The sequence below is a fragment of the Leucopleurus acutus genome (assembly GCF_964270905.1).
Source record: "Leucopleurus acutus genome assembly, chromosome: 4".
Taxonomy (NCBI): Eukaryota; Metazoa; Chordata; class Mammalia; order Artiodactyla; family Delphinidae; genus Leucopleurus; species Leucopleurus acutus.
In genome coordinates this window covers 115648775-115660600 of record NC_139146.1, presented here as the reverse complement: position 1 = coordinate 115660600, position 11826 = coordinate 115648775, and the positions used below count along the sequence as shown (strand labels likewise).

Below are 11826 nucleotides of genomic sequence, written 5' to 3'. Positions count from 1 at the left end.
ATATTGAATAATTTCAAGATAGTTTTGCTGATCTAGACCTGCTGAGCCTTTTTGTTTAATCTAGCCTTTAACAAAGGCCCTGAGAAGGGAAAGTGTTTGGAGTGTTTTTGCCTGAAAGTAGGCTGCCTCCTATTGATGGATCTGCAGACCATGCAGTAACCTGCAAGCTAAACTGGGGACTGGAACTTCAGAACAAAGAAGGAGACGGTGACACACCTCGGGGTCCTTCCCGGGGGGCGGACAGCGGGATGGAGGCGACCTTGGAGCAGCACCTGAAGGACGCAGTGAAGAATCCATCCACTGTTGGAGTCCTGTGCACAGGTTCACAAGGACTCGATCTGGGCTGCTGCAGAACCCTGTCAGCTGAGCACGCTGGGGTGATATTTGTTCTAGCCCAGCAAGCAGCTAAGCTGACCTTGGCCCCCACTGATATTCCTATGGTGTGTCTAGAATCAGGGAACATTATCATGATCTAGAAACGCGATGGCATTACAACGGCGGTGCACAAAACGGCCTCTTGACATTTCGTATCCGTTCCCCAGCAGCCTGTCACAGGGACTCAATCATACCTTGTGTTAATTATCTTATAGAACTGCGAGAGTTCCAGTAGTTAGGCCAGTCATGGAATGTGCATTGGACACTTTTCCATTAATTTTAGAGTAAGCTGCTTTTGGACATTCTATGGATTGATTTATCAAAATACTAGTTAAGAAAATAGCTTTTTTTTTTTTTTTTGGTCCAATGAGCTGGAGATCACAGATTCTTGCCTCTTGTCCCACACGGCTACCAATAAGCCATGTATGACCTGGTTATGTCTCTTCATGTCTCCAGCCAATGAATGAGAGTTTGGAAATTTCTTTCTAAATCGAAAACCCTCTCTTTGTTCTTTTCTTTTTTTTTTCTTTTTAACATCTTTATTGGAGTATAATTGCTTTACAATGGTGTATTAGTTTCTGCTTTATAACAAAGTGGATCAGCTATACATATACATATATCTCCATATCTCTTCCCTCTTGCGTCTCCCTCCCTCCCACCCTCCCTATCTCACCCCTCCAGGTGGTCACAAAGCACCGAGCTGATCTCCCTGTGCTATGCGTCTGCTTCCCACTAGCTATCGATTTGGTAGTGTATATACGTTTGGTAGTGTATATATGTCCATGCCACTCTCTCACTTTGTCACAGCTTACCCTTCCCCCTCCCTGTGTCCTCAATTTCATTCTCTAGTAGGTCTGCGTCTTTATTTCGTCCTGCCCCTAGGTTCTTCAGGACCTTTTTTTTTTTTTTTGGTTCCATATATATGTGTTAGCGTATGGTATTAGCATGTTTTGAAGGTATAGGTCGCTTTGTAGAGAGACTTTTGTTATGTTTAATAAATCTGGTTAGAAGGAGGGAAAAAGAACAAAGAAGGCTATTAGAGAGCAAGAGAGGAGCAGGGAAGTTCTGACTGGACCTGACTGCACTGACTCCAGGGAGAAATGGGTGTGGCTAGATTACAGGTGCTAACCGCAGTGGCGGAAAAGTTTTCTGTCAGTCAAAAGTCAGGTCAGATGATTCCGGAGGCCAGTTCTGATCAGAAAATGAATACCTTAGCTACTCTACTATTTTTTAAAATACACTTATTTATATACCATTTCTCTATTTTTTTTTTTTTTTTTTTTGCGGTACGCGGACCTCTCACTGTTGTGGCCTCTCCCGTTGCAGGGCACAGGCTCCGGACGCGCAGGCCCAGCGGCCATGGCTCACGGGCCCAGCCGCTCCGCGGCATGTGGGATCTTCCCGGACCGGGGCACGAACCCGCGTCCCCTGCTTCGGCAGGTGGACTGTCAACCACTGCCCCACCAGGGAAGCCCCATTTCTCTATTTTGAGTGGAGCAAAGCAGAGTTGAGAGTTACTTTAGTTGGTGTGAATAAAATGTCAGAGGCAATGTATTGGTCTAGTGACTTCTTCAAAAGAATTGAAAAATGTCATCATTTTTATATTTGGAAATTCACTCTCATTTTGTTCTGTTTTGATCTATATGGTTTGCCTTAAAGATAATACTGTAGCTATCCTGGCCTGTATGTCTTGCAGTGGCTTTTAACCAAACCCATTAAAATTCTGACCTGTAATAATTCACTTTTGACTGTACCAACTTATTTTTTCTTTCTACATTTTTATTTTTCTTGACTCTCTTATTAGGCGATAAGCTCCTTTTCAATGTTTGAATTATCCAATTCTTTGGTCCACAGGTTTCAGAAACTTGAAGTGAGGAACCCATTCATCTTTGTATCTTGAGCAGAAAGACAGTGCATGAAACAAAACAGATGCCCAGTCTGCTTGTGGAATGGAATCTGGACAGCCCTGCCCTCAGGAAGATTGTGGGTGACCTGCGGAGTCAGCTGCATCAAAAATGACATAGTGCTGTTGTAAGTGGAACAGGGGAAGCATGTCATGATACAGAAGTAGAAGAGGGAAAGAGAGTAAGATGAGTTATGCATGAAAGTGTCAGGGAGAGCATGAAAGGGGAGGGGATTCTAGGGGAGCAGCGGGGGAAGGACACCCAGGTGGAGGAAACACCATGCAAAGCAGAAGCAAGAAATATTCAGAGATTATAAAGTTCCACAATTCTTAAATGGGCTAAAATGTGCGGAAGGTAACACATATAGAAGGAGACAAAGTCTAGAGATAAGCAGGAGTAAAAACATCCAAGGCTTTGTAGGTCATGTTATGGAGTTGGGACCTTGTTTGGCAGGCTGTGAGGCAGGGGGGAGGGAAAGGTCTTAGTGTGGATAAGCTGAGTCTCAGTAATATGAGATTGCTATGTCTCACAGCAATAGGATCAGACTTGCATTCTGCAAAGAGCACTCCGGCTGTGTCATTGGAGTGAGTTCAAGTGCACCGGGGGATTGACTTGGTAAGGTGCTGTGACAATGATGCAGATGGGAGTGAACTAGAACCTTCAGTAAAGCAGACTCCATGCAAATGAAGAGGCCAGGTCAATTCAAGAGATGTATAAGATGATGCAAGACTTGATGACTAGATATGAGGATCTGGGGAGAGGGAGGTAACAGATTCATGGCTTAAGAGACAGGTAAATGATGGTGCTACCTACCAAGGTAGGGAATACAGGACTGTTTGTGGGGGGATGGGGCAAGTTGATAGTAAAGGGGACAAATCAATCCTTTGGGTCATTTTGAGTGTGGGGTAACTGCGGACCTTTAGAGTAGAGGACACTGCACCTCAGTGTCCTTGCATAACTGCCCAGACAAAGGCAGTTTTTCACAAATATTTTTAATAACATTCATGCCTCTGTTATCCCTGTATAGCACCCTCTATATTTCATTGTTATTCACTTCACTTTTTAGAAAATCTGCATTTTCTCCTGTGCTTTCCATCCCCATTAATGGTGACATATTCTCCCCACTTAGCCAAGCTCATCATCTCAGAGTCGATCTCAATTCTTCTGTCTTTCTTACTAGTCACATCCAACATGTCACTCAGAATGTTCCTAATCACTCCCCTCCTCTCCTCTTTCTGGTCACTGTTTGGTCCAGCATACCTGTCCACTGCCATATACACCTATATCCCCAGCCCTCCCCAGTCAGTTTCTTTCTCCAGACTCTTGCAGTGATTTTCTAATTCCTATTTCTGCCTCTAAGATTTGCCCTGGAAAATTACTCATTACACACTATTGCCAGAGCAACTTTTCTGTAACGAAGTCTACTCATATCACTTTGTTACTTAGAAACATCAATGGCTCCTCAATCCCTAAATCGTTATGTACAAATACCTTGTTATCTCATAATTGGCCCAAACTTATTTTCTAGACATAGCAAATTATTCCTTACTTCACAAATGATACCTAAATTGACTTTAAACATTGTGAGTTAAAGGCACTCTGATATATTAGTTTTATGACTCTGTATTATTTCAGGTAGGTGTTGGACAGGTGAAAGAGGGACTCTGTCTCACTCCACCACCACTGACACAGACACACACATACACACACACATGCACGTGCACAGACACACACACTGTTAGATTCAGTTCCAAAATTAATTCACCAAGGATACTGTTATGGGTTGAATTATATTACACTGAAAATGGATGTTTGAAATCCTAATCCCTGGTACCTAGGAATGTGACCCTATGTGGAAACTGGTCTTTGCAGATGGGATCAAGTTAAGATGAGGCCATTAGGGTGGGCTCTAATCCAATATAACCGATGTCCTTATGAAAAGGGGAAATTTGGACAACAGTCGCAAAGGGAGAGTGCTACATGATGATGGAGGTCCTGTAGCTACAAGACGAGGAATGCCAAGGATTGATGACCACCAAAGAGGCAAAGAAGGATTCTCCCCTTCCAGTTTCAGAGCGAGCATGGGACTGACAACATCTTGGTGTCAGACTTCTAGTCTCCAAAACTGTGGGACGGTATATTTCTGTTGTTTGTGGGACCTGGTTTGTGGTAGTTTTTGAAGGCAGCCCTGGGGAGCTAATACAGATTCGAGATTTCACAGGATGCAGAGTGGCCACAAAGCCTAGCTTCTCCCAGCCTCTAGCATTTCTGGTGGGCACAGCTGCTCTGGCGGCACTGTCCCTGCATGGCAGAGGTGCCTTGGATCTGGAAAAAGTGCCACCACTGCACTTTTATGTGTAAACTTACAGCACCATCCCTGAAGAATTTACAAACTCTGGCCTTCTGTTCAAGAGAATGTTTACAAACGTGGCGTTCTACTCGTTCTTGATCCAGATTCAACGTTGACAAAGCCACAACTTCATCCAAGGGGAGAAACGACAGTGAGTGTCAGGAATCTCTTAATCATATCTTTGTCTCTAGCTCCCAGGAAAGCCCATTTCCATGCAGACTCACTTTTTGATAAAAAATGTTACCTAGGCTTATACTCAGAAAGCTACTCCTATTTGTCTTTTTTCAGCATTGTGATTTACTTTATCAAAGGCTTTTATATCTTATTTTTCTTTGTAGGTGGTGTAGGGAGTGATTTTTGAGCAAAAGCAATGAAATCCTGACCTTACCTCAATAAGGACCTTGTGGCATTTTACTTGACCAACTTTATCAATTTTGTTCTATTTCATTCGTTTCCAGGATACGCTATGCTTTTTTTTTACATCTCCTGGCTTTTGCATGTGTCATTTTCCTCACCTAGAACATATGCCTGATTCATTTCCAACTGAAGAACGCCATCACTTCGCTAATTATGATAATCAACACTGTCCTGGGTACTACACAGACATGATCCCATTCGTATTCACAACCTTGTGATTTAGACCGAGAGAGGTTAGAGTGACAAGGAGGTGGCATTGGAAGCTGTCTCTTTCAGATCACAGAATCAATGTTCCTGTTACTTAACCTCTTGCCAAGCCAGAAATCTTCCTTAACGTTCCTAGCCAAATATTCACTTTCTCCTCCAAGTTCCTGGAGAGTTTTGTACTTACTTTTATTGTGATAAGTCACAATAATTTATATTTTAATTACTTATTTGGGTTTGTAGCCCCAGTTGGTTGAATTCCACAAGACAAGAAATGGCTTTTTGCCCACCTGCTTTAATCATGGCTCATAACAGATGCCCTCCAAATATTTGCCAAATGGATTAGAGCACGCTGAATAAATGCACGCATGGATTATAAGGCCACAGCATCTTCTATTTGACTGTGAACTTCTAGAAGACAGAGACCTTGCCTTTGTAAATTTTGAATCCCCAAAGTTGAATAAAAGTCTCTTGGCAGAATGAATGATTTAGTCAATGAATGATTTGGCTGAATGAATGATTATAGGTGACTAGAAGCCCAGCATGTGGCAGTTTTCCCTCCGTGCTTTATAAGATTTAGGAGCAGGACTTCCCTGGTGGTGCAGTGGTTAAGAATCCGCCTGTCCATTCAGGGGACACGGGTTCAAGCCCCGGTCCGGGAAGATCCCACATGCTGCGGAGCAACTAAGCCCCTGTGCCACAACTACTGAGCCTGTGCTCTAGAGCCTGCGAGCACAACTACTGAGCCCGTGTGCCACAACTACTGAAGCCCACATGCCTAGAAGCCCGTGCTCCACAACAAGAGAAGCCACCACAACCAAGAGTAGCCCTTGCTTGCCACAACTAGAGAAAGCCCACGCACAGCAATGAAGACCCAAAACAGCCAAAAATAAATAAATAAATAAAAATTAAAGATTTAGGAGCAAGTGATATAAGATCATACAAAAAGGCAAAAATTTGTCTAATCTCTGTTAATCTCAGATTGAATGCAGCTAATCCAGCTTCATGATGGGGACTATAATCTGATTTTAAGATCAAGAAAATGAAAGTACTAAAAATGAGAAACGGGCTTCCCTGGTGGCACAGTGGTTGAGAATCTGCCTGCCAATGCAGGGGATACGGGTTCGAGCCCTGGTCTGGGAAGATCCCACGTGCCACGGAGCAGCTGGGCCCGTAAGCCACAACTACTGAGCCTGTGCGTCTGGAGCTTGTGCTCCACAACAAGAGAGGCTGCTACAGTGAGAGGCCCGCGCACCGCGATGAAGAGTGGCCCCCGCTCGCTGTAGCTAGAGAAAGCCCTTGCACAGAAACGAAGACCCAACACAGCCAAAAATAAATAAATAATTTAAACTGACATGTCATTTAAAAAAAATAAAATAAAATAAAAATGAGGAAGAGTTTCATTATTTCATTCATTTATTCATTCATTCACTTACTCACTTACACTTGGGAATTGAAAAAGCACCCGAGAGCTGAGTAATTCACATCCTTCTTTTTTTTTTTTTTGTCCAATTGTTGGAAGCCTGAGCTTGGGAAGCCAATTGGGCTGAATCCCAAAGACAGCCACTGTGGTAAGATGCCTTTGGGACCATCCATGACATATAAAGGAGTATGGGGCTTATAAATTAGAACAGTGGTTCTCAAAGTGTGGCCTGGCAACCCATGGGAGTCCCCCAGAGCTTTTCAGGGAGTTACAGATCAGAATCATTAGGACAACACTGAGCTCTTATCTGCCTTTTTAACTCCCATTCAGTGGACTTTCCTAGGCACTACATGGTATGTGGTATAACACCAGACTGAATGTAGAGGTCAGTATGCAAATCTAGCTATCTTCTATTAAGTCAAACATTAAAAAGATTTGCAAAACCATAAGACAATGCTTCTCTTCACTATGTTTTGGAAACAGCTATTTCTCATAAAATGATGTCATTTATGTTAATATTTAATGATGTATACCAGTTATTTTAAGATAAATACTTACAAACATTTTCTCAGTTTTACTTTTGAACATGATGAATGTTGATAGATATAACCCACATAAACAAAAGTATGTTGGGGTCCTTTAAGACTGTAAAACTCACCTGAGACCAAAAATGTGAGAACCACTGACTTAGACAAACACGGACTCATAAGAAGTTTCAGACCCACTGCCCTCTCAGGAAGCATTGCCTAGAGTGTGCTTCCTTCTAGCTGGTGTGTAGGTGGGGTGTGAAGGCAGAAGGCGAATCATTTACAAGGATCTGGACACCCGCCCCCTTCACAACTTCATTCCTCTGAACCTACTCTCTCCACAAGGGCCATGTTATTTCTGCTTCATCAGGGATCTGCAACTGGAACCAGATATTTACTCTCTGGTCTGAGGCCAAACTCTGACGTCCATTCTCCCTACTGCAAGTCCCTCAAAGCCATCTTCTTCCAGCACCAGGGAGCCTCAACTCCTACAGAAAATCTGTTCAAGGGCGAGTCATTACAATCAGCTCCTGGAGAGTGGGCTGATTATGTACTTTCTGAAATGTTCTCTCAATAAAGGAGCCATTCAGTGATGGGGGAAAATAAACTAACTCTTAATCACAGTTGCAGAATTTCTAATAAAAATCTATAATTAAAAAAGAAATTGATCCTCAAGCATTTTTACTTTTATTAAATTGCCAGAAAACAAGTTCGTGTTCACCTCTGGTCTTACAGGAAGGAGCCTAGCAACATGTATACATCCACTCAAGACATAATGATGGACCACCCATTCTGTGTTAGGGATACTGGGAATGTTTGCAAATACCTGGCTGAGAAGATACTGTGTATCCTATGGCCAGCCCCTGATAAATAGTTACGGAACCTTGGCCTTTATAAAATGAAATAGAGATCAGAACAAACGTAGGAACCTGTTTTAAATGGACCACACCGACAATTAAATTGGTGGTTTACTCCCAATTCGGGTCTCCAAAGAGAAGCTGGACATGTAAATTGCCAAGTCGGTAACAAAGAATAGCATGGTCAGAGAAAAGGAGAGGGTCACGTAGCTTAGGTTAATCTGTGGTGATCCCGATTGGCCAGATCATGAAATAAACAGTAAGAGCTGACAGTATGCTACGACAGAAGACTACGTAGTCTTGTTTTACCGGCTTCTTCATGCAACATGCCGGCTTGATACAGGCCTGGAGATGATTTATTATTTGCTTTCCTTGAGCAGATGATTCTGCCTGGCATTATGGCATCCAATAAGCTCACTTAGCGGCACACTGTTTACACACACTGAGCAAAATCTGAAAAACAACTTGACCCTCTGAAGTACTGAAACTAAACAGGGATCTCAGTTACCCTTCTTTCAGGGAAGTGTTATTGCTGGCTGATTAAATGAAACCTTCTGTGTGTGGAGGACTTTCTGAGAGGAAGCAGCAGTTACAGACAGTCTGGGTCTGGGAAATAGGACAACTTTATATCTCCACTGAGGTCCTAATGGCTTTAGTTCCTCTTGAATGGTTACATGGAAAGATAAATATAGTTCAAGCCAGGTTTTTGCTGTTTAAATGACCGGGTGAGCAAATAATAGCCCATATCCATATGGCACAATACTCTAAAAGAGCCAAATGAAAAACAATAACACTCAAGTTGTCTTTATCTATCTTTCATTACTTTGGAAGTTGTCACTATGTCTAATACAATTAACGTATTATATCTTTTTTTTTTGCGGTATGTGGGCCTCTCACTGTTGTGACCTCTCCCGTTGCGGAGCACAGGCTCCAGACGCGCAGGCTCAGCGGCCATGGCTCACGGGGCCAGCCGCTCCACGGCATGTGGGATCTTCCTGGACCAGGGCACGAACCCGTGTCTCCTGCACCAGCAGGCGGACTCTCAACCACTGCGCCACCAGAAAAGCCCCAATTAATGTATTAATAACAATGACATAAACAACAAATGGATCAAACCAATAACAAAACTCAGCTACTATTAACCAACAGTTTATGATATCCCAGTGTAACTGAAAGTGCAGTCTGGCTGCTTGTTACTCAAAAGCCAATAGAGAGGCAAGGTTGGTGGAAAGGAAAGTTTGCTTTATTTTGGATGCTGGCAGCCAGGGAGCGGGGAGGGTGGATGCCTGTCCAAAGGCTGACTCCCCACTTCCTACAACCAGTGGGCAAGAGCTTTTATAGACGGAGGGAGGGGGCTACATGCAGAAACAGTACAGTTGGCTCTGACAGTCATCTTGAAATTGGTCTCTGGTGGTCTGACCAGCATCATCTTGATTGCTTCAGGTATGGTTAATCTTCAGGTCGGTTTGTTTCCATTTCTTTGAGGCCAGTTCTCGGAATTGTGGCAGCTTATGTCATGGCTACAGCCTGCTCATGTAGTTAACTTCTTCCACCTGGTGCGGGCTTCAGTATCTTTAAGACAGCTCACAGGACATGGCTCAGAATATTACCTGTATCCCTTAAGGAGGAACTAAAGGTCCTTGACTATGTTTAATGACTAAACTACTTTTATTTGGTCTCTTTTGACTGTTTTCCTTTGTTTCTCTACTTTTTCACTTCTCTGGTTAAACTTATTCTTTGGCTAAAGTTTTTCCACAGACAAAAGGCAGGCTGAGGACATGGGGTGCATAGACCACAGGGTCCTGCTCCATTTCACTAGGTATTACTAGGTAGGCATGGGTGTTCTTTTTAAATTTATAGCTAGGGCTGCCATTTATAGAGCTGTTGCTATTTCCATTTGTTGGGCATTCGGCAACTGAATGTCAAAACAGCCAACACATCTCTAGTTACTGTACCCAAGGTTGTCCTGTGAGATGGAATTATTTCCCAGCATTCCAGAACAATGTTGCCTTCTGGCTGGAGGTTATACTTGAGTGGGGATTTAATGTCCTTCTTTTATTAATGGACTTCTACTGAATAATTAACTCAAAGAAGAACTCATCTGGGCTGCATAGGAGTTTACAGTTTAATCCTAAAACAGGTACACAAACAGGATTATAAAACTGTTTGATAAAAGCTGTGACACAGGCAAAGCTTCAGTCAGATCCTAGCATTAGGGAAACAGGCTTAGGGGCAGGCCCAGGGCTGTGTGAATGTCCAGAGCACAAGCACACACAATGGTAAGTGTATTTGCTTCTCCTGCTATCTCTCCCCTCACATTCAGCTCCAATACTGCATACAGGAAAGCGTTGTGGTCTCTCAGCTTCTAATCCTTAAAATCACCTTCTTCTTCCACAAAAATTTTCCATCAGGTTACAAGCATGTCCCAGCCCTTGAACCTCCAAACCAGTTGAGACGCTATGGAGCTCTTAGCATTACTGGAGTGGCCAGCAGAAGGAGGCAAGGCTGCCCTCGGGGGTCTTTCCACTCTAAGTGTGATTCGCGGACCAGCAGCAGCGGTGTCACCTGGGAGCTTATGAAAAATGCAATGCAGCATCTCAGCCTCCTCCCAGACCTACCGAGTCAGAACCTGCATTTGAACAAGCTCCTCGGGTGATCAGATGCACTGGTCTAGGGCTGCCTAGGAGGCCAGTGTATTCCTTCGATATGGACACCTCCCAAGGCAAGCTACATAATTCAGCGTGACGTGCTAGAAAGCCACATTAAAGATTTGAGACTTTATAGTAAGCGCAGTGGGAAGGCCTTGGAGGTAGAAATGTTTGGGGATTTTTATAGGCCCTATGCACTCTGACTTTTGGAGGCTCCACTTCTACAGCATATTAAGCAAATATATTGGCATCACGAAAATGCAGACATATTTAAAAAAAAAATTTAATAATTTTTAAACTTGTGTTTTTATATGGCTAAATTATTCCTTTTGTTTTCTGCTTTAAAATTGATAATATATATGCATATACATAAAAATATACACATATATTCACACGTACACTTCAATTGCTAGTTTGCATAATGTCATCCTTTGTAGATATTTAACTCAACACTTTGTATTTTTCTCTTTTGTAGCACAGGGGGCAATGATTTTTTTCCAGGTCCCATATATTTCCACAGGTCCACAGGTCCTTGCTAACATATGGCTCTAAGCACTGTGGCTATATGCCTATTAGATTAATGGGCTTTGAGCAGAGAAGTGGCAAAGTCTGCTTTATGGTCTAAAAAGATCACTGACAACAGAGAGGCTAGCCCTAGGGCTAGGGCTTGGTGTGGGAACAGGAGTGGCCGCTGAGAAATGACGAGATGACTCGGCAGCTCAAGCAAGAGAAGATGTTGATGGTGGTGACAGAGGGAATCTCCTGAATATTAGAGAGAGGCGTGTGGCAGAATTTTCAGGACCTTGGGACACATTTCTTATGGGGAGTGAGGGAAAGCAGGAGACAGGGATGACTCCCTAAATTCCAAACTAAGAAATCTAACTAGAAGACAGCTTATTCGTATAAGAGACACTGAAGGAGTCATTAGTTCTTGGGAACAAGTTGTTCTTTTACTTTTGGACATGTTGATATCGAGTGACTTGTATCTTGGTCCCTGAGGGGAAATATCACAAAGGTAGCTGAACAATCTGCTCTGGATCACGGAAGAGAAGTGCCACGTGGCAATGGAGATTCGGGAGTCACCAGCACGCAAATAGGGATGGAAACGAGGGGTTCTCTAT

General features: G+C 43.2%; 1 protein-coding gene across 1 annotated transcript; it reads left to right on the top strand.

Moving 5' to 3' along the window:
* Positions 1 to 248: 248 nt before the first annotated feature.
* On the top strand, positions 249 to 476 carry LOC309961564 (ragulator complex protein LAMTOR5-like; the record flags this gene model as incomplete). The annotated part of the gene is made up of 1 exon (XM_082838980.1): positions 249 to 476. The coding sequence occupies one exon, from the start codon at positions 249 to 251 to the stop codon at positions 474 to 476; it is 228 nt and encodes a 75-aa protein (XP_082695106.1).
* Between the last annotated feature and the right edge of the window lie 11350 nt (positions 477 to 11826).